The 23,984-nt window shown below is 42.3% G+C and overlaps 1 protein-coding gene across 1 annotated transcript in view; it reads left to right on the forward strand.

Moving 5' to 3' along the window:
* Nucleotides 1–23,984, forward strand: part of DNAH9 (dynein axonemal heavy chain 9) — a 301,984-nt gene that overhangs the window by 230,860 nt on the left and 47,140 nt on the right. The window contains exons 52-58 of the mRNA XM_059908564.1: nucleotides 828–1,016; nucleotides 8,384–8,619; nucleotides 12,299–12,421; nucleotides 13,389–13,593; nucleotides 13,844–14,008; nucleotides 19,789–19,929; nucleotides 22,130–22,300. Coding sequence (XP_059764547.1) covers nucleotides 828–1,016; nucleotides 8,384–8,619; nucleotides 12,299–12,421; nucleotides 13,389–13,593; nucleotides 13,844–14,008; nucleotides 19,789–19,929; nucleotides 22,130–22,300 — 1,230 coding nt within the window. The remainder of the gene's footprint in view (nucleotides 1–827; nucleotides 1,017–8,383; nucleotides 8,620–12,298; nucleotides 12,422–13,388; nucleotides 13,594–13,843; nucleotides 14,009–19,788; nucleotides 19,930–22,129; nucleotides 22,301–23,984) is intronic.

Below are 23,984 nucleotides of genomic sequence, written 5' to 3' on the forward strand. Positions count from 1 at the left end.
TCCCCGCCCCCACCAACCTGGGGTGGCTGAAGTGTCAGAAGACAGGACACTTCGACTTTCTGGTCTTTATCTGTGCGATCTAAGATGGCGTGGGAATGGTCGGTGGGCAAGTCCCTCAGGTCTCCCAGCTCTGACATCCTAGGATGCCATCTTCCCAGGAAGAAAAAGGGATCAGTCATAGCACAGAAGCCAAGCTTCACCTCACAGTCCTCTGTAGACAGTGTCTATCCTCTGGGAGAGGGCGCCCCCCAACGTGGGCCTGCAGAGTCGGGCCCTGCTCTGCAGTCTTGGTACTTTGCACACACCCGTGTTTCAGTGCATCTGACTCTGTGTCTTAAATTACCACGCCGATCTCCCCACCCACTGTGAATTATTTATAGTGCAATTGATTTTATTTATTTTCACTTCTCCAGCATTTGGAGAGGAGAAGAGAGAGGTACATGATTTTCTGTTATGTTCTAAGGACCAGACACGGTACCAAGTGATGAACACACACGGTCACACTAAATCCTCTTCACGGCCCTTCGAGGTGGGCATATTCGTCTCCACACCTGTCAAGGGCAGGGCCTGGAAGCCTGCATTCAGGACCTGTCTCTCCACAGCCCACGTAACGCAGAGCAGAGAACAGGGGCTCGTTGACTGCAGTGTTTGCTGCAGCCGGTACAAACCCCCCCCCCCGCCCCCGCCATTGATCAGAAGGGCCACGTAAATGATGTCCTGAGTCTCCTGCGGTGAAGCGTGTGCCATGCATTCTCCATGGCTGAATCGTGGCTCTGTAGCCTGTGGTATGACGTGTCTTCTCCCCTCTCTGCTCTTTGGAATGATAGGTGGGAGGACTGGCCTCTGAAAGCGTGAGGTGGACAGAAGCTGTGCAGAACTTCAAACAACAGGAAAGGAAATTATGTGGAGACATTTTACTTACGGCGGCTTTCATTTCGTACCTGGGCTTCTTTACAAAGAAATACCGGCGCAGCCTCATGGACGGGACCTGGAGACCCTACCTGAGCCAGCTGCAGGTGAGTCCAGCCCGCATCTGTCCTGACGCCACCAGCCTGTGGGGACCGGGGAGCTCATGTGACGGTAATGACCCAAACCTCTGAGTCCCTGCTTGTGTTCTTCCCCCCACGACCACCTGGGTATCCCCTAGTGGCCGCTGAGACCCGGGGGGGAGACCCGTGCGCCCTTGACCTTCCACACTGCCCTCCAGGCCACCTGAGCACAGCACCTCTCCTCTCCCTGGGTCTCCGTGGGAACTCCGGCCCACCGCCCCCAGGCTGTCTCCTGACACTCCTCAAAACTATAAAACCCGAGGGGCACCAAACGCATCCTGTATCTCCCTCCAGCCTTCCTGCTCTGGTGCCAGACTTCATAGCGTTCCCCAAACGCTGCACCGCACCTTGTTACCGGGCCCCAAAGCTCCCCCGTCTGCGTCTGTGACCCACAGACACCCTTTATGAAAGCAGCTTATCTACTTTGGTCACGTGTACTCAGTTCTCGGTGTGAGCGGGAGGATGTTACTCCCGACTCCTCCCTCTACGCTGACATGGTGGAATGGGGAAATGCTAGTTCCCTGCTGAAGAGGGTTCAGGATGTGTTACATCTTGACACTTGCTCATCACTCACAGTCCTCAATGCACAAATATCCACTGAGTCTTCAGCCTGCCCTCCACGCCACTGGCAGGAGGTACAGAAGACACTCAAGACCGGGATGTTGGCAGAACATAGTCCAGTGGATGAGATGAGAGTCATAAAAAGCAGCTGCAGTGAGAGTCAGCACAGGAAGTTCACCACGTACAGTAAGGGTTATATTCCAGAATTCATTTGTAGGTGTTTCCTTGGAACACAAAGCCCATACTGTCTAGTGGTGGTTGGCTTAACAGATCAGCTCATAAAATCTCATTCACCTGATGATTTGCTGAATAGTGGTTTAAAAACTGTTACAGCATTGGGAAATAAAAGATAAAGCTGTTATTTATTCTCCTTGAACACTTGTGGAAAAGGAAATTTTTGAAAAGACGATCATTAGCTGAGCGAATGAAGATGAGGAGCCCAGTGGCCGCTCAGCAAGGATTTTTCTGGCTTTGTTTGTGGCTCTTAAGCATTTTTTTAAATAATTTTTTTCTGCTTCATTGAGATATAATTGACATGTAACATTGTGTAAGTTTTAGATGTACGATGTGTTGATTTGATGCACGTATATTGTGAAATGATTACCACAGTAGCTTAGTTAATACTTCCATCACCTCACACAATACCATTTCTTTTTTGTGATGAGAACATTTAAGATCTACTCCCTTAGAAACTTTCAAGTATGCAATACAGTATTAACTATAACCACCATGCTGTACATTAGAATCCCAGAACTTTTCTTATAATGAAAGTTTGTACACTTGGACCAACATCTCCCCATTCCCCCCACCCCCAGCCCCTGGCAACTACCATTCTACACTCTGTTTCTGTGAGTTTGGCTTTTTTAGATTCCACATGTAAGTGAGATCATACAGTATTTGTCTTTCTCTGACTTATTTCACTTAGCGTAATGCCCTCAAGGTCCATCCATATTGTTGCCAATGGCAGGATTTCCTTCTTTCTCATGGCTCAATAATATTCCATGGTATATGTGTCATTCACATATATGCGTACATATATATATGATTCATATGTCATATATATATATATATACATATATATATATATATATATATGCACACCATGATTCTTTATCCATTAATTTGTTGACAGACACTTAGGTTGTTTCCATAGCTTGGCTATTGTGAATAATTCTGCAATGAACATGAAGTACAGATATCTCTTTGAGATAGTGATTTCATTTCCTTCAGATATATATCCAGAAGTAGAATTCCTGGATCATTTGGTAGTTCTATTTTTAATTTTTTTTTAACATCTTTATTGGCGTATAAGTGCTTTACAATGGTATGTTAGTTTCTGCTGTATAACAGAGTGAATCAGCTATACGTATACATATATCCCCATATCCCCTCCCTGTTGCGTTGTCTCCCTCTCATCCTCCCTATCCCACCCCTCTAGGTGGACACAAAGCACCGAGCTGATCTCCCTGTACTATGAGGCTGCTTCCCACTAGCTATCTATTTTACATTTGGTAGTGTATATATGTCCATGCCACTCTCTCACTTCAGCCCAGCCTACCCTTCCCCCTCCCCATATCCTCAAGTCCATTATCTAGTAGGTCTGCATCTTTATTCCCATCTTGCCCCTAGGTTCTTCAAGACCATTTTTTTTTTGATTCCATATATATGTGTTAGCATACGGTATTTGTTTTTCTCTTTCTGATTTACTTCACTCTGTATGACAGACTCTGGGTCCATTCACCTCACTACAAATAACTCAGTTTCGTTTCTTTTTATGGCTGAGTAATATTCCATTGTATATACATGTCACATCTTCTTTATCCATTCATCTGTCAGTGGACACTTAGGTTGCTTCCATGTTCTGGCTATTGTAAATAGAGCTGCAATGGACGTTGTAGTACATGACTTTTTTTTTTTTTTAACATCTTTATAGGAGTATAATTGCTTTACAATGGTGTGTTAGTTTCTGCTTTATAACAAAGTGAATCAGCTATACATATATCCCCATATCTCCTCCCTCTTGCGTCTCCCTCCCACCCTCCCTATCCAACCCCTCTAGGTGGTCACAAAGCACCGAGCTGATCTCCCTGTGCTGTGCAACTGCTTCCCACTAGCTATCGATTTTGATAGTATATATAAGTCCATGCCACTCTCTCACTTCGTCCCAGCTTACCCTCCCCTCTCCCCGTGTCCTCAAGTCCAATCTCTACATTTGCGTCTTTTTTCCTGTCCTGCCTCTAGGTTCTTCATACCATTTTTTTTTCTTTAGATTCCATATATATGTGTTAGCATATGGTATTAGTTTTTCTCTTTCTGACTTACTTCACTCTGTATGACAGACTCTAGGTTCATCCACCTCACTACAAATAACTCAATTTCGTTTCTTTTTATGGCTGAGTAATATTCCATTGTATATATGTGCCACATCTTCTTTATCCATTCATCTGTCGATGGACACTTAGGTTGCTCCCATGTCCTGGCTATTGTAAATAAGAGCTACAATGAACATTGTGGTACATGACTCTTTTTGAATTATGGTTTTCTCAGGGTATGTGCCCAGTAGTGGGATTGCTGGGTCATATGGTAGTTCTATTTTTAGTTTAAGGAACCTCCACACCATTCTCCATAGTGGCTGTATCAATTTACATTCCCACCAACAGTGCAAGAGGGTTCCCTTTTCTCCACACCCTCTCCAGCATTTATTGTTTCTAGATTTTTTGATGATGGCCATTCTGACTGGTGTGAGGTGATACCTCATTGTAGTTTTGATTTGCATTTCTCTAATGATTAGTAATGTTGAGCATTCTTTCATGTGTTTGCTGGCAATCTGTATATCTTCTTTGGAGAAATGTCTATTTAGATCTTCTGCCCATTTTTGGATTGGGTTGTTTGTTTTTTTGATATTGAGCTGCATGAGCTGCCTGTATATTTTGGAGATTAATCCTTTGTCAGTTGTTTCATCTGCAAATATTTTCTCCCATTCTGAGGGTTGTCTTTTGGTCTTGTTTATGGTTTCCTTTGCTGTGCAAAAGCTTTTAAGTTTCATTAGGTCCCATTTGTTTATTTTTGTTTTTATTTCCATTTCTCTAGGAGGTGGGTCAAAAATGATCTTGCTGTGATGTATGTCATAGAGTGTTCTGCCTATGTTTTCCTCTAAGAGTTTTATAGTGTCTGGCCTTACATTTAGGTCTTTAATCCATTTTGAGTTTATTTTTGTGTATGGTGTTAGGGAGTGTTCTAATTTCATTCTTTTACATGTAGCTGTCCAGTTTTCCCAGCACCACTTATTGAAGAGCTGTCTTTTCTCCATTGTATATTCTTGCCTCCTTTGTCAAAGGTAAGGTGACCATAGGTGCATGGGTTTGTCTCTGGGCTTTCTATCCTGTTCCATTGATCTATATTTCTGTTTTTGTGCCACTACCATACTGTCTTGATTACTGTAGCTTTGTAGTATAGTCTGAAGTCAGGGAACCTGATTCCTCCAGCTCCATTTTTCTTTCTCAAGATTGCTTTGGCTATTCAGATTCTTTTGTGTTTCCATACAAACTGTGAAATTTTTTGTTCTAGTTCTGTGAAAAATGCCATTGGTAGTTTGATAGGGATTGCATTGAATCTGTAGATTACTTTGGATAGTATAGTCATTTTCACAATGTTGATTCTTCCAATCCAAGAACATGGTATATCTCTCCATCTGTTTGTATCATCTTTAATTTCTTTCATCAGTGTGTTATAGTTTTCTGCATACAGGTCTTTTGTCTCCTTAAGTAGGTTTATTCCTAGGTATTTTATTCTTGTTGTTGCAATGGTAAATGGGAGTGTTTCCTTAATTTCTCTTTCAGATTTTTCATCATTAATGTATAGGAATGCAAGAGATTTCTGTGCATTAATTTTGTATCCTGCTACTTTACCAAATTCATTGATTAGCTCTAGTAGTTTTCTGGTAGCATCTTTGGGATTCTCTATGTATAGTATCATGTCATCTGCAAACAGTGACAGTTTTACTTCTTCTTTTCTGATTTGGATTCCTTTTCTTTCTTTTTCCTCTCTGATTGCCGTGGCTAGGACTTCCAGAACTATGTTGAATAATAGTGGTGAGAGTGGGCAACCTTGTCTTGTTCCTGATCTTAGTGGAAATGGTTTCAGTTTTTCACCATTGAGAACAATGTTGGCTGTGGGTTTGTCATATATGGCCTTTATTATGTTGAGGTAAATTCCTTCTATGCCTACTTTCTGGAGAGTTTTTAATCATAAATCGGTGTTGAATTTTGTCGAAAACTTTTTCTGCATCTATTGAGAGGGTCATATGGTTTTTCTCCTTCAGTTTGTTAATATAGTTTATTATGTTGATTGATTTGCATATATTGAAGAATCCTTGCATTCCTGGGATAAACCCCATTTTATCATGGTGTATGATCCTTTTAATATGCTGTTGGATTCTGTTTGCTAGTATTTTGTTGAGGATTTTTACATCTATGTTCATCAGTGATATTGGTCTGTCGTTTTCTTTTTTGTGTGACATCTTTGTCTGGTTTTGGTATCAGGTTGATGGTGGCCTCGTAGAATGAGTTTGGGAGTGTTCCTCCCTCTGCTATATTTTGGAAGAGTTTGAGAAGGATAGATGTTAGCTCTTCTCTAAATGTTTGATAGAATTCGCCTATGAATCCATCTGGTCCTGGCCTTTTGTTTGTTGGAAGATTTTTAATCACAGTTTCAATTTCAGTGCTTGTGATTGGTCTGTTTATATTTTCTATTTCTTCCTGGTTCAGTCTTGGGAGGTTGTGCATTTCTAAGAATTTGTCCATTTCTTCCAGGTTGTCCATTGTACTGGCATATACTTGCTTGTAGTAATCTCTCATGATCCTTTGTATTTCTGCAGTGTCAGTTGTTACTTCTCCTTTTTCATTTCTAATTCTATTGATTTGAGTCTTCTTTCTTTCTTGATGAGTCTGGCTAGTGGTTTATCAATTTTGTTTATCTTCTCAAAGAACCAGCTTTTAGTTTTATTGATCTTAGCTATTGTTTCCTTCATTTCTTTTTCATTTATTTCTGATCTGATCTTTATGATTTCTTTCATTCTGCTAACTTTGAGGGTTTTTGATTCTTCTTTCTCTAATTGCTTTAGGTGTAAGGTTAGGTTATTTATTTGAGATTTTTCTTGTTTCTTGAGGTAGGATTGTATTGCTATAAACTTCCTTCTTAGGACTGCTTTTGCTGCATCGCATAGGTTTTGGGTCATCATGTTTTCATTGTCATTTGTTTCCAGGTATTTTTTGATTTCCTCTTTGATTTCTTCAATGATCTCTTGGTTATTTAGTAGCATATTGTTTAGCCTCCATGTGTTTGTATTTTTTACAGTATTTTTCCTGTAATTTAATCTAGTCTCATAACGTTGTGGTCAGAAAAGATACTTGATACGATTTCAATTTTCTTAAATTTACCAAGGCTTGATTTGTGACCCATCTTAAGATACTTAAGTATTTTTATGCCACAGACCCCTGTGGCAGTCTGGTAAAACCTATGGAATCCTTCTCACAGTAATGTTTTTTAGTGCATAAAGTAGAATGCATATGATTACAAAGGAAAACAATTCTATTGAAGTATATTTCTGATCCCAGGATAAGAACCTCCAGTGACTGGTTTCCCTTTTGAGGTTTGCTTGAAGGTATAGCACTGGCCATTCGTACCCTTAGCAGGTGTAATTAAAGGGAAAGGAGATGGTCTGGAGAGGTTTTTCTGAGATAACTGCGAAGACAAACTGCAGAGAAGAGAAAGATGGAGAGGTTAAAGGGCATATGTGTGAACCTCGAAAGCATTCTAGGTGAAAGCTGCCAGACACAAAAGGTCACGTATTGTATGATTCCATTTATGTGAAACATCCAGAATAGGTAAATCCATATAGGCAGAAAGCAGATTAGAGGCTTCTAAGAACTGGGGGTAGCAGGGAATGGGGAGTGACTGCTGATAGACTTGGGGCTTCCTTTTGGGGTGAAGAAAATATTTTGGAACGAGATAGAGCTGATGGTTGCACATCGTGAACGTACTAAATACCGTTGACTTGTGCACTCAAAAATGGTTAGGGAATGTGAATTTTACCCCAGTTTTTTAAAAAGTGTATGTGTTTCCAATGAAAACAATTACTTGTAGAAGAATTAAATGAGCTGAGAGAGGTCAACGAGAAGAAAAGGAAGGGTTCTCAGTGGGGACAGAGACCAAGGGGAGACATTCCCAGGCCTGGTGGTTTGTTCCCGGGCCTCCCAGTGTGGGGAGAAGTCCTCAAGCAGCCCTTCCAGGGGGTGGGGTTGTCCATGGCAGGGGGAAGGGGAGTGTCTGCAGTCCTTTGCAAGCTGGGCATCAGCAGCAAGTGGTGATTCTGAGAGGAGAGGGTGGTCAGTACGGGCTGGCGTGGGCCTGGTCCGTGAAGCATAGAAATGTAGCAGGAAGTGACCCTGCTAACATGGGTAAGGGCAATGGAGGCTGTTGATTCAGATACAAATGATCTATGGTAGACATTTGACTTGGGTGAATATACTGAAGAAGAGAGGATGACACGGGCAGAATTTCTGCTGCTGTTCATCCATCAAGAGAAAAAAGACTATCAGGACGTTAAGAAAACCTGCTTCCAGGAATAATGACACAGCCAGGAAAGTGCTCCTCAGGGGGATTTTGGTCTTGCTTTTAGAGGAGTTCTGTCCTTTGAGTGAGCTGCAGACCCCACCCCCAGCTGAGAGCGCATGCTTCTGTTCTGAGCGCGTGCGGCCTTTCTTCGCCACCAGGTTCCCATCCCAGTGACCCCCAACCTCGATCCCCTGAGGATGCTGACGGCTGGTGCCGACGTGGCTGCCTGGCAGAACGAGGGCCTCCCTGCAGACCGCGTGTCCGCGGAGAACGCCACCATCCTCCTCAGCTGCGGGCGCTGGCCGCTCATGGTGGACCCTCAGCTACGAGGCATCACGTGGATCAAGAGCAAGTACGGCGAGGGCCTCCGGGTCACCCAGCTGGGCCAGAAGGGGTAGGTGGCTGCGCACAAAAGTTCCCACCTCGCCGTTTATGCAGAGGGACAAAGTGTGATGAGCAGGTTTTAAGCCGCTGTGGATTGTTTCTGCCCTCCTGGTTCCTCCAGGGCTTTTCTCCTCTTTGTCCTCTCGCTTTAGGAAATGTCTCAGTGAGAGATGCTTGGGTACTGAGTCTCTGCTTTTCTTTCTTTTTTATACTTTTGTCTTTATTTTTATTGGAGTACAGCTGGTTTACAATGTTGTGTTAGTTTCTGCTGTACAGCAAAGTGGATCAGCATATCTCCACTCTTTTTTAGATTCTTTTCCCATATAGATCATTACAGAGTATTGAGTAGAGTTCCCTGTGCCATACAGTAGGTCCTTATTGTTATCTATTTTATATACAGTAGTGTGTATATGTCAATCCCAATCTCCCAATTTATCCCTCCCCCCTTTCCCCCCTGGTAACTATAAGTTTATTTTCTACATTTGTGACTCTATTTCTGTTTGGTAAATAAGTTCATTTGTACCATTTTTTTAGATCCCACGTATAAGCGATATCATACGATATTTGTCTTTCTATGTCCGACTTGCTTCACTCAGTATGACATGTGCTTTTCTTTCTCGTTAGAAATCATATGCATCAGCCTCCCGACCCATTCCTGAGTCCTTCTTCCACCAGCCCAGGGGTTCACCCTCCCATCTCTCCTGGAATACTTCCTGCTTCCCAAGCACCCTATTCCGTTGTCAGACAGCTCTGTGTTTTACAGTCTTTCTCACATTTAGTCAAAAACTGCCTCTCTTAGCTCTCTTCTATCCTTTGTTCCTACCTCTGCCCCAGAACCACAGAGAACAAATGTAAAGCCTCTCTCTCCTGCGGAACGATGGGACATTTGCAGTGGGGTGCTTAGCAGCTGAGACAGTTATGGAACCTTCGGAACCCTTTGCATCTGCCATGTGGCTTTATCCATACATGGTGGGGGAGTTACTGCACACGTCAAGGGACACGAACAACAGGGAGAATGTCTGACCAGCACCCACCGCACCTCACGGGCCTCAGCTCCTCTCCCCCCACTGCTTCATTCACTCTGTTATAACTTAGCTTTGTAGTTTCAGTTCTCAATTCTTGTTCTGTGTCTCTAGGAGACATGAGAAAAATAGGATGGGGCAATGAGCGGGAGGGAGAGGGCCAGAGATCACTTATTAGGTGGTCGATATGTGTTGGTCTTGGTGTTAGGAGCTTTACCTCAAATGCTTTTTAATCCACATGACCAATGAAGTTAGTGTTATTGGTACCATTTTCTCATTTGAGGAAATAGAGTTTCACACAAGTTAAGTAATTTCCCCAAGAGTACACAGTTTTAAAGGCAATGGATATTTGCACACCCATGTTCAAAGCAGCGTTATTCACAATAGCCAAATGGTAGAAGGCAATCCAAGTGACCATCAACAGATGAATGGATAAACAGAATGTGTTGTATCAATACAATGAAATATTATTCAGCCTTGAAAAGGAAGGAAGTTCTGTCCTATGCTACAGCATGGGCGAACCTTGAGATGAGTATTCCAAGTAAATAAGCTGGTCATAAAAGGACAACTACTGTACAGTTCCATTTACATAAGATCTCTAGAGTAGTCAAATTCATAGAGACAGAAAGTAGAATGGTGGTCCCAGGGGCTGTGGTAGACAATAGTCTACCACAATTTTAAAATAATTAGTTAAAATTTTTAAAAATTAATGGAGGCAATATTGGAACCAAGGTGATCTTCACTTCGAAGCCCACGTTTATCCACTCTTAACATACAACCACCAGCATGAGGCCTGATGCCCTGGCCACATGTCCCAAACATGCTTGTCCAGGGGTCCAGACCACCTACGGTTGTTTAAATCAAACATGCGATGTTCAGAAAATAGTTAACTCACACGTTGAATACCCGGATGGATCCTTTCTTACAGAGAGGGTAGGTGAGAAATGAATGCTGAGGTAGGACACGACATTTTTTTATCTGTGTCATCAGTCATGGTAATCTAATCCTGGCCTTCCTTTCAAACTTTGATTAAAATATTCCTCTCTAATTGACCAATAACTGCATTTTAGACACAAGTATTTGTTCTTTTTGCTCATTCTTATATCCCTAGTACTGAAAATAGTGCCTGACATATAGTAATCAATTCTCTGTTCATGTCCCTTGACAACTGTTCTATTGGGTGATTTTCTAGATTTGTTGTGTATTATTTGAATACAAATATTACATTATAGATAGTATGGGTTAAGACTGTTAAGTGTAGTCTCCATCAGTGAATGGAAAAGTGTTCAAGGGTGTCATTTGCCTTTTAATTTTGTGAGGTCTGACATACTACAACTTTTTTTATTTTGGTCAGATATGTCACATTTCTTCTATAAATCATGTTTAGAAAATTCTTTTTTCTGTCCAGAAATTATATAAATATTCATATAGAAGATTTTTTAGGTTTTTTTTATGGTTTTCTTTTTACACTAAAATCCAATCACCTGAAATATATTTTCAGGTACTATATAAGGTACAGACCTAATTTTCACTTTTCAAGTGATTAGCCATTGTTCCAATACCGTTTATTAAATTCTCCATCCTTTCTCCGATTAATTAGAGATGACATTTTACTCTATATTAAAATATTTTATTAGCTTTTATTCTTTTCTATTTATATAATACTATACCAGCCTTTAATTATTTCATTTTATATTTAGTAACATTTACTGTGGCATTTCTCATTACAAAAGTAATATATCATCATAGTAAAAAGAAAGAAGGGGAAGGGAGTTACCCAAAAAATAAAAAGCCCCTATAATTCATCATTTTTTCCCAACACTCCCAACTTTTGGTGTATGATATCCTTTAAGACTTCTTTCTACATATCTGTATTGTTGAAGTTATAAAAAATATTTTATTATCAGCTAATGTGAGTCCCTCCTCTTATTCTTCATGATCTTTTATTTTTTTAAAAAAAATTCTCATTGTTTTCTTTTAGATTAACTTTAAGATTTTTGGTCAAGGTTTATAAAGTTATATTGTTATTTATTGTGTGAATTGGAATCACATCGAACTTATAAATCTATTTAGGGGAAATCAATTTTTTATGTGCTTGTTAAACTCTACATAATATTGAAAAATTAAAAATAGCCTAGCTTTTGGTAATTGATTGTTAAATAAATTAAGGTGTATCAATACAGTCTAATACCCAGGCACATAAATATTGTTATAGAAGAATATTTAATGACATGGGAAAATGTTTACATTTTATGTACAAAAACCAGGTTATAAAACAAATGAGCTGCATGGATCAAATAAAAATAAACATAAATATAAATGCAGACATAAATAAAAATATAAATAATATAAAATAAATAGAAATAGTAATAATAAACTTGAAAATATATCCAAACATCTGCAGGCAATACCAAAATGTAAATGACACAAGGATGACAGTTAATTTTCACATTCTTTTTTGCATTTTGTCATTTTTCCCTTTTTATAAAAAATAGTTCAGATCACATAAATATCATTTTAGATAGAGAAAAATGTGCCAGCTGTCTGACGTCATCCCAGATAGTGGTGCCTCCAAGTTTACCACCGCGCTTCAGGGCCACGGCTGCCTGTTGACTGTCTCCAGTCCACCCCTTGACGCAGGCTTACTCCGCCCCCCTGTCTCCTCAGCTACCTTCAAACTGTCGAGCGTGCCCTGGAAGCTGGGGAGGTGGTGCTGATTGAAAACCTAGAGGAGTCCATCGATCCTGTGCTGGGACCCCTGCTTGGGAGAGAAGGCGTTAAGAAAGGACGGTGAGACCCAGCTATACTGCTGGCCCTTCTGAGGGGCTGGTTCACGGCCCCTGGTAGAGCTGTGCACAGACTCGCTCCTCCTAGAACTTCCTCTCCTCAGCTCACATAAAGTAACTCCCCTGAAGCACACCTTTCATTCTGCCAGAAGAGGAACATTTAGCTGCCCTCATGCCCTAGAGGCAGTTCCAGAGGAGCTTCCATCAGCCAGCTCACTGGCTTGCCGCTCAACGACCCCAGTGCACTAGTCTAGAGCCGCGTTAGAGGGAAGGTGGTGAAAAAGCAAGCTGACTGAACCATGAGCATTTCATCTAAGCCGGTCGTCTGAGTTCTGAGAGCTCAGTGCTTTGTCAGCTTGATGAACCCCTGTTGCTCTGGGTGCTGGTGGCTGATCAGGGCTTAGCAAGGGTCTGGGAGGAGGAGGAGGAGGAAAAGAGGGGCAGGAGAAGGGCTACAGGCACATAGGAGGGGGGTGAAAATTATCAGAAGGGAGCCTCACCCACTGCCCAGGCCATAAGCCGCCTTTGCAAGTCCTTAGGATGTGCTTATTTACTTAATTAACCATTTTCACCCATAGAAGTAATGCTCCATCAGCCATGAGACAAAGTAAGCCCTATTGCTAGCCTATAAATCACCTTCGTGCACTCTAAGAAGGTTCCCCTTCCTGCAAATGCTTTACTGCCATCTGCTGGAAACGTTCCATAATGCGCTCATGTACACGGACCACAAAGTGAACGGCTCTCCCTCCAGCTGTGCCTGCAAAATCAGATGCGGTGGCCGTGGGAGAAGTTCTGTCACCCTCCACCCCTGTTCACCGCCTGAGGGCTCAACCTAGACACACTCGGGAAGAGTCATCTGAGTATGGCAATATTGTTTGCTGTGATTTTGCAAAAAAACCCGTCTAGGATTCTGTCCCTGACCAAAGCTCATAGGAAGGCACTCCACCTTTACGTGAGCCCTTGTGTTCCAGGTTCATTAAAATCGGAGACAAAGAGTGTGAGTACAATCCCAAGTTCCGGCTCATCCTTCACACCAAGCTGGCCAATCCTCACTACCAACCCGAGCTGCAGGCTCAGGCCACCCTGATCAACTTCACCGTGACCAGGGACGGCCTGGAGGACCAGCTGCTGGCCGCTGTGGTCAGCATGGAGAGACCAGACCTGGAGAAGCTGAAGGTGCGTCAGGTACCCAGCAAGGGTGTTAAGAGGTAACTCAGCCCGAGGTCACATGACTAGTAACTGGTACAGTTGGGGTTCAGGTCACCTGCTGATTTTGTCTGCTTGTGGTCCCGAGCACTCTGCTATCCTGCTTCCAGTTTGCTAAGGGAAGGGATTCTGGCCCATAACCCTTTATCTATTCAGACCTACCCGAGAACAGGATGCTCTGGGCTTCTACACCTGACTCTCCCTTATGTGATATTTGCAGTCAGATCTCACGAAGCAGCAGAATGGGTTCAAAATCACCCTCAGAACGTTAGAAGACAACCTGCTTTCTCGCCTCTCCTCGGCCTCCGGGAACTTCCTGGAAGAAACGGCCTTGGTGGAGAACCTTGAGATCACTAAGCAGACCGCTGCGGAAGTTGAGAAAAAGGTAAGACCTGGCAGCCTAGGCTGGCGGACAGAGGCCCTCCTCCTGCTCCCTGAGTCTGACTTCTAGGGGAAAAAAAGAGTAACAGATGGCTCTTCCATCTTCCTGAGTTTCTCCTAGAAAGTCAAGCTAGGCAGGATTCCTGAAATGACTACCTCACATCCTGCATTACGGAGTGCCCCCATCTCCTGGGAAATGCTCTTGACAGCTCTACTCCGCAAACGTCTGACGAGCACTTACGTCTGTGCAGGGCCTCGTGTTCTGTGCAGGAAATAGTCACTCAAACTGAATACCTCAGTGAGTCCATGGAATTGCCCTGAAGCTAAGGAATCACACTGTTGTGCAAGTTGACTGGTTCAGGCATGATTGCACCCCGAGAAAACCCACAACCTGCCAAAAGCTCGCAAGTCTGATTTTAATGGGAAAACTTCCATGACGTCCAGGGAAACTCAGCTCTCAAAAAAAAAAATGGTATCATCCTGTGAAACTACTTAGCATAGAGCTTCCTTCCTTTGTTTCGCAACGTTCAGGAGACTTCTATTCCCCCTTGCGGGAATAAAAGTCTGCCCTTCCCCAGCAGACTGCTGACCCTACAAGGGGCCCTTTCACATTCTCAGTCCTGCTCTTGGACCAGAAGAGGAATTAAGTCACTGGTTCTGAGCAGGATAAGCGTGTCTGTAACAGTGCCCAGGAATGATGCACCTTGGAAGGAATACCTTTATTGTCAGGTTATTGGGATTTCTCCAAATATGAGAAATAAGGCTTTGTTCGAGGTAGGGACAAGTTAGGAAAAATGAAAAGTAATGATGGGCAGGGCAGATAAACCAGGTCCTACCCACTCTGAGATAACAGACAACTAAGGCTGGAATGAGAGACTGAAAGGAGGAAGGTCCAGCCTCGCCTTGTCTCCTCAGTCACTGTGTGACCACCAGGTTTTACTGCTGGTTCTCTACGGCCTCCATGTCTCTAGAGAGGGGCATGCAGAGTTTGTAAAACAATTGTGGTAGAAGTTCCACTGCCCTGGGCAGGAGAGATGGGGGAACAGAGCCCAACTCACACAGAGGGAGAAGGTCAGAGATGGAACTGACCATGTTGGTCTCTTCTCCCTACCTCCTCCTCTCTTTCTTTATCCTTTTCTTTAAAGTCAATGAACAATTATTGAGCACCTGCTGTGTGCCAGGCTTTTTGTATGCAGCCTTTTATTCTTTTGTTGTTTCTTTTCTTTTTGTCTTCTTTCTCTTTCTCATTCATTCATCCAATGAATACTTGTTTGGAAGCTGTTATATTCCAAATTCCATGGCAAAAGGTGGGGGTACCACAAGGAAGCCAAGAATCCCAGGCTTCCAGGACCTGGTCCTCTAAGGGAGAAGGACAGGCAGTTACAAAACTGTGATGAGGGCTGTGGGAGAGGAAGCATGGGGAGTCATGAACACACAGAGGAAGAGCACTCAACCCATGTTGGGTTAGCGGTAGAAGGATGTTTCCCTTTAGTGTGAGTGGAACATTGAGAGATTGTAGAGGGGATGAAAGTAGTCACTGGAGATAAGGCATGAAAGGGAGGCTGGCTCCATCACAAAGGGCTTTGTAGACCATGCTAAGAAGTGTGGGCTGTAGATGGGAGTTAGGGTTCCTAAAAGAGGGTTTTTTTCCCTCTTTAGACAAGAGAGTAACATGATCAGATCTGTGCTTTAGGAAGATCACTCCAGCTCCAATCCAGAGGAGTGCTTGGGGAAGCAGGAGGCAGAGAAAGCAGGAGGAGGTACAGTAATTCAGATTAGAAGTGATGGTATTCTGAAGTAAGGTTGGCAGTGATGGAACAAAGAAGTGGACAAATTCAAGAGCTATGGGCAACTTCAAGGAGATAGAATTGGAAAACTTGTTAACTGATTGGATATGATTATATGTGGATAAAAGTATTGTCGAGGAAATGTCTCAGTTCCAGGAATAAACATCTAGATAGGTATTGGTGCCAATACCCGAGAGAAGAGAGCATAAGTGGATTTGGGGGTGAGAAGAAATGATGATTTTAGTTTATGTCATGTTGAGTTTGAAATGCCTCTGGGCCATGCACATGGGAACATCCCATGGGTTTGGGGATATATGATCTTGACTGGTGATACAGTGCTGAGACTTTTTAGCGAGTAGTTGATTGTTGAAACTTTAGGAGTGGATGAAGTCACCTGGGAGATGTGTGTGCAGTGATAAGACTGGGAGTAGAGCGCTGAGGGATATTAACACATTTCAAGACAAGTACAGAAGATGGAAAGCATGGAATAGAGCAGAGATGGGAGGAAAAGCAGGTAAATAAGGCATTATGAAAGAAAGCATTTCAGGAAGGGATGTCGATGGTGTCAAATGATGCTGAAAACACAAATAAGATACAGCTGAGATGTATCCACTGAATTTTGCAAAAAGGAGTTATCAGTAATCTTGAGGAGAATGGCTTCCATGAAGTAGTGGAAGCAGAAGCCAGACTGCCTTAGAATGAGAGTAAATGGGAGTTGAGAAAGGGGAAGTGAGTATAGACAACTCTTTAAAGAAGCCAGACTATAAAATGGTAGAGAGAGAAAGGATTGTAACTTAAGGAGGACATAGCATCCTTGGAGGATTTTTCTCCAAGATGGCAGAGACTGAGCATGCTAAGATCCTAGCTGGACATTGGAGGATGCATGGATTGTAAAGGAAAAGGAGTCATTGAGAAGAAGAGTTGAATGTACAGAAATGAGAAGTAATGATTAATACATAAGAAATCAGGGGAAATGTAATTCAGGTCACTGATGAAGAGCTTATCTTTAGAAATGTGGAGAGTTAATTCCAATATAATGGGGGAGAGGGGGCAAACATGAATCTATAAATGGTCCGTAGGTCAATGTGAGCAATGGGGTCAGGGGGTCAGAAAATTAAGGGAGTGGGAGGGAAGGCAGAATTAAGGAAACCCCTTCCTGATGGTCCGTATACAATCCATGAAAGCATGAGTCATAGTCATGGTCATCTGCTTAGAATGAGGGGATTGTGGTGAGGTAGGGTGCTTGGGGAGAGGAGTGAAGGTTTACAATAGTTGTTGTGGGAGATGGGAATGAAAGTTGACTAAGGACATAGGTTAATGGACAGCATTAAGGACCCAGGTGAGCATGAACAGTATGAATCTGTGATAACACCAATCTGAGCAATCATGTGATTTTTATTCCATTCCACTCCATCCTGAGAATCTTTGTCTTTTAACTATTGTATTTAACCAATTTACATTTACTAACATTACTGATATAGTTGGATTTCTTTCTACTATCTTAATTTGTACTTTCTTTTAACCATGCTTTTTGTTTATTTTTTTCTCCTTTCTTGATTTTTCTTTATCATCCTCTTTTATCCTTTGCTGATTTTAAAGTTATTTACTCTATTTTATTAATTAACCTTGTTTCATTTATATATGAGAAATATATTTCATTTTATATGTGACTTAACAATATATGTATTGACTTAACAAAGTCTAAAATTAAGCACTATATCTAGCCTCTTCCAAAACAATAATAGGACGTTAGAATACTTGGTCATTTTTTCCATCTTCTGTTACTGTTTTTGTTTTGTTTTTTTTTAAATTTTATTTATTTTATTTTTTGGCTGCGTTGGGCCTTTTTTTTTTTTTTTAAACTTATTTATTTATTTATTTATTTAGGCTGTGTTGGGTCTTCATTTCTGTGCGAGGGCTTTCTCTAGTTGCGGCAAGCGGGGGCCACTCTTCATCACGGTGCGCGGGCCTCTCACTATCGCGGCCTCTCTTGTTGTGGAGCACAAGCTCCAGACGCGCAGGCTCAGTAGTTGTGGTTCATGGGCCCAGTTGCTCCGCGGCATGTGGGATCTTCCCAGACCAGGGCTCGAACCCGTGTCCCCTGCATTGGCAGGCAGATTCTCAACCACTGCGCCACCAGGGAAGCCCTGTTACTGTTTTTCTGTTTGTTTGTTTTTTTAAAGGAACTCCTTTATTTACTTATTTATTTATTTTTGGCTGTGCTGGGTCTTCGTTTCTGTGCAAGGGCTTTCTCTAGTTGCGGCAAGTGGGGGCCACTCTTCATCGCGGTGCGCAGGCCTCTCACTATCGCGGCCTTCCTTGTTGCAGAGCACAGGCTCCAGACGCGCAGGCTCAGTAGTTGTGGCTCACGGGCCTAGTTGCTCCGCGGCATGTGGGATCTTCCCAGACCAGGGCTCGAACCCGTGTCCCCTGCATTGGCAGGCAGACTCTCAACCACTGCGCCACCAGGGAAGCCCTCTGTTACTGTTTTATAACACTTTAGTTCCACCTTGCTTTTATCTACTACTTCCAAACTGATCATGTTTTTTATAGTCTTTGTTATTTTTTTATAATATATTTTTTGGGGCCTCACCACACGGCATGTGGGATCTTAGTTCCCTCACCAGGGATCCAACCTGTGCCCACTGTAGTGGAAGCATGGAGTCTTAACCCTGGACCACAAGGGAAGTCCCCAGTAGTCTTTGTTATTTAGATTGACTGTATATTTAAGGAATTCTTGCATCTCATTTATTCCTTTTGGATTCAGTTTTCTTCTGATTGAAACAAATAATTACTTCTTCAGTGGCCTGTGGATAGTAAGCTGTCTTTGACATTGACTGCTTCTTCAAAGTAAAACCTCTGGTCTTTAATCAATTTTGGAAAATTCTTAACTATTATAGCTCAAATATTGCCCGTCTCTCTCTCTTCTCTACTCATTTCTGTTAGACATATTTTTTTTCTTTTTTTTTAAGATGTATTTTAAATCTTTTCATTTTATCTGCCAAGTCTCAACGTCTTTTACATATTTTCCATCTTTATTTCTCTCTGAGCTGCTTGTGTAACAATTTCCTCAGATTTATCTTTTAGTTTGCTTATTTTCTTTCAACTCAAGTCCGTTATTTAACCAGTGCACTGAGTTTTCCATTTTAATGACTGTATTCTTGTTTTTAGAAGTTCTAGTTAGTTCTTTTTCAGATAATGTCTGTTCTTTTTTATAATGTCCTGATTTTATGCTTTCTTTTATCTCTACTGCTTTTAAACACAATTAGTTAATGGTAGGTAGTTCAATCATCTTCAGCTCTTGGGATGCTAATCTTTCTGGGATTTTTTTTTTTGCGGGGGCGGGGGGAGGTAGAGGGTCTTCTAATTGTCCTCTTTGGTAACACTTCCTCCTGAAGTTTGTAATTGTTTATTGAGAGCTCATCTTCAGTAGGGATCATTGTTTTTTCCTGCAGGACTCTCATGAATTATCAGTAGTTTCACTCTATGCTGGAGCATAAGACAGGTCATACTGAGGTTGCATTTAATAGCATGTTCTTACAGAATCCCTCTCTGATGCTTAGGTCTCTTTTCTCATTTTTACCTCTGATAAATTTTCTGAAAATAGACCTCCATTGAAAGAGATCTTCTTTGTGAATTTACATATTAACTCATAAAAATTAAGAAAAAAGAAAATTAGATTATGCTGCTTTTACTGGATTCCATTGCCTAGAATTCTGGCTTATTTTTCAAGTTGTGTGTGTGTGTGTATCTCCCACGTGTCCCCACTGGAGGGGCTGACACTTTCACCTTGTGAAGGACTTGGAGTGTGTCATCTCTTCCTCAGTCAAGCTCGGTTAAGGAAAACCATGGCAGCTTCCAACCCTCTAGCTTCTCCCCCCATCCCGGTCCACCCACCGCACACACAGACACAGTGTGCTTACACAGAGAGGCCATGCTGATTCTCAGGTAGCCCTGGTTGGTTTGAACAATGGACCACTATTGATTTTTCTAACAGGTGCAGGAGGCCCAGGTGACGGAGGTGAAAATCAACGAGGCCCGGGAACACTATCGGCCGGCAGCTGCCCGGGGCTCTCTGCTCTACTTCATCATGAATGACCTCGGCAGGATCCACCCGATGTACCAGTTTTCTCTCAAGGTGACTTACACCTGGAATTTTCTGAATAGTCATAATTCAGCAGTGTAATACAGCCAGTGCAGCTCTCCATGAGGGCTTATCCATGTGTTTCATTAGCTGTGGCAGCTCTTTAAGATCAAATCCAGGAGAGCAGCTACATTGCCTTACAGTCCTCGTCTCTTTAATTGGGTCTTTCATGACTCATTGGTTATGTGGCTAGAACAGCAGGAGAGACCACAGCAGGTCTTGGCCTCACTCACTAAGTGCATATATTACAGCAGGAACTATGCTTACTGAAAGTGTGGAAGAGGATACCAAGAAACATAAGAAGTGACCCCTGCCCCAAAGAGCTTAAAGTCTAATCGGGATGATCAAGTGTGCATGTCATTTTTATCAGTTAAAACCAAAGCAGCCCATGATAATAGTCCAACTTTAAATTACTTTCCTTATTACCCTAATATCCTCAAAGCTACTGCTTTATGGTTGCTGAAATATTTCTAAAACCAAAAACGTTAGCAAATTGTAAGCGCTGACTAAGCTTATCTTACTTATGAAAAAATAAAAACCTATAAATTTTAAGTACATCTCTGAAAGTATATCTTTCTCCCCTAAGGCATTCACCAAAAGACCACAATTGAAGAGGCCTTAGGGGGTGGTGGAGCATTTCTGAACAACTTCTCTGGTTTAACCCAACAAACAGAGAGGACACACACACACACACACACACATTCAGAGCCCACACCTCATTCTGTGAAGCTCAGCTGCCACGTGGAGGCCAGCGTGTGGGGATGAGGTGAGGGCCTCCACTACCTGGAACTCATTCAGTTGGAGGTGGCATTCCATCCTGTCCCAATCCCCTTCCCTCAACTCGGAGTCTCTGCAGATTAAGTGAACTGTGTTTGTAATATTTTATGTTTATAAACGAAATCCAATACTTGGCATTATATTCAGGTCAAAGCCCCATATGAAAGAATTATAAAAGATTTTAAAACAGTATAAAAGTTAGCATGATAAGCCTAATAACTACGGGATCACTTCCATAGTTCTGAGAGTAGTTGAAATCTACCTCAGTGACTCTTTCTGAAAAAACGAAATTAGATGAAGCACATGAAAATATGTGTTCAAAACAAAACAAAACAAAACAAAAAACAAACCAAAAAAACCAAGAAGACTGGAAATCTGCATAGCCAAAAATTGAAAAGACCCAATTATATCTTGATTTTTATTTTCTTTAATGATTCATTCTACTCATATCACATTCAAAGTGCAACATTCCTAATATTAATTCTTTATAAATAGTCTATATCTAAGTTTAAAACAATGGAAAATTGATTCATATGATTTTTATTTCATATTATACCCATAATGTATAGTTCAGAAGATGTAACCAAAGCAGGCTGTGCTCCCACCATTGCAGCAAGGGTCCATAAGAAAAAAGCACATGTAAGTGCACTCACCAATTGATGCAGAATTACTAGAAAGAAAAACAAGGAACACCTGATATTCTGATCATTACCAAAAGGAAAAGTAATTAATTGAAAATATTCTGAGTGCCTATTATGTACAAGGGTCTCTTCTAGACAGCAAAGTTGTACATGATATTGATTCTACCATCAGGAATTTTATAATCTAGATGCAGGGATCCCCAACCCCCTGGTCTGCGGCCTGTTAGGAGCCAGGCCGCACAGCAGGAGGTGAGTGGCGGGTGAGCAAGCAAAGCTTCATCTGCCACTCCCCATCGCTCCCCGTCGCTCGCATTACCGCCTGAACTACCCCCCACCCTCCCACCCCCCATCTGGGGAAAATCTGTCTTCCACGAAACTGGTGCCAAAAATGTTGAGGACGGCTGATCTAGAGGATAGAATCATCCATCCTAACTGGTTATCATTGACTGTGTTTACTTTCCAACAAAACTTATTGGATTTAATTTAATTATTTTGGCCACTGGACATTTATTTTTCACTGACCAAAACTGTCGGCTCTTCTCTATATGCCCCATAGCTTTGCCCACTTTGTCACAACGTAATAATTTATGTGAGCAAATTAAGACAAGCTTAGCAAACTAAGACAAGAGTTTTCTTGTTGCCACTGTACCTTCTTGGCAGATAATGCTGGGAAAACATTTCTGTGGCTGGCAAATCGTAATACTCATCACAGGTAGTACTACTAGCTACGTACACAGAGCTGTGTAAATTACCAGTGTCCTACCTCCTGTCCCCAGGCCTTCAACATCGTCTTCCAGAAGGCTGTGGAGAAGGCTGCTCCTGATGAGAGCCTCAAGGAACGGGTGGCCAATCTAATAGACAGCATCACCTTCTCTATGTACCAGTACACCACCCGTGGGCTCTTTGAGTGTGATAAGCTGACCTACCTTTCCCAGCTCACCTTTCAGGTAAGTGGATTGAAGAAATTTCCAGAAAACAGGTCACTGTATATGCCCAACCAGCAGGTGTAAAGAAACTTTCTTCTCTTAACATCAGTTTCCATTGTCTGTGAAGACTTTTGTGCTCTAAGCAGAGGCATCAGACAGGAAGGTCCAATATGGTGCACACATGCTGCCCCCACCATTGTCCCACTCATGGCAGACATGCTTAATCAACCATTTTACTTTTTCTTGGTGATCCTGGTTATCTAAGATCCTCCTCAACAGAGCCCTCCAGCAGCCACTACCAATCAATCCCAACTAGCACTGAGGATGAAACTGAATGGCCATACTAATAACTAGATACTTTTTGAGATGCAGTAAGAACTTTATGTTAGAGTATCCCTGATTATTTATTTACCTTTAAGGTTGCAAGTTTAATGTCCAAACCTTCCCCCAGAATAAGAAATTGCAAATGTCCTTCTATCGCCATAGCAGCCTTGGCCTTAGAAAACTCCTTAAGAACGCTGGCTCTCAAGGGCTTGGGAGCATCGGGGCTTCCAGTGTTAATAAGAAACCCTTGCCTGCTGCTTATTCTCAACATCAAAAAACCATGGAAATTTATTTCCTTGCATCTATCTCTGTAATCATTTAGGATTGGGATTTTGTTTTATTGTATATAAATTAGAAGCACAGACCAGATTATCCTGTAGGTCTCTTCCAATTCTAAAAGTCAGATATTCTATAATCACTCCTGCGCTGACTCTGTTTGCACGTTCCGAAGCCTAAATTCACGGGGGGATGTTAGTGTGGCTTATCCCTCTCACCCTCTGTGTTCCCCTCTCCAGCCCAGACGACAGCTTGGCCATCACAGAAGGAACTTGAGCCCAGCACAGACAAATTTCCCTCCTGCCACTCATTCACCCCAAACCCTAAGGAGCTTCCACCCCCAGCTCTCACTCCACTCCCCTCATAAATATTTCAACCTCGTTTTACAAGGGCTTCTTCACCTCACCTGCTATTTCTAGCCTGTTTTCTCCTTAAAAGACTTTTCCTCAAACTAACCAAATTATTTTTTCTTCGTGAGTATTCCCATCTGTAACTTTTCAGCGGAGAATGCCATCTGAAAGGGGCAGAACAATTTCCTGAGCGCCTCTCAGCGTGAATTTTTAGTTCTAACCCAGCCGAGTGCTTTGCACCGCCCGCCCAACGCACCGCACTGATTCCCTCCCAAGCCTCTGCACTTTTCACTGCCCCCACCCCACGGAAATCCTGTCTAAATCTTCCCATCGCTTAGCATCTCTAAAACCCAATTCAGGACCACGTAGAGAAAGTTTAGCCAAATTCATCCCCCACCCCTGCTTACTGGCCGCTCCCCCATTCTGCAACGCCATTAGCAGTATTGATTCACATGTGCACTTCTATTTTGCATATGTTCATCCGTTACTTTGACAGTCTCCTCAAATCATGTCTTTTGCATGTGTCATCTTCTCTGTGAGATTGTAGGAAGGTACTTCATGGCATTTATGATTGATCCATGAAGTCCTTGCTTAACATAGTTATTCACTGTATGCATTTAACTCATGCTGATATTTGGGGTGAAGTCAGATTCACCCAGAGGTGATTTGCACAGATATACACTTTCTCCCACTTCATCCTCTTTCAACAACCAAAATTGACGGGCAGGCTCTAGCGTTAGAAGTAGCACTAGTTA

The sequence above is a fragment of the Balaenoptera ricei genome, chromosome 20 (assembly GCF_028023285.1).
Source record: "Balaenoptera ricei isolate mBalRic1 chromosome 20, mBalRic1.hap2, whole genome shotgun sequence".
Lineage (NCBI taxonomy): Eukaryota > Metazoa > Chordata > Mammalia > Artiodactyla > Balaenopteridae > Balaenoptera > Balaenoptera ricei.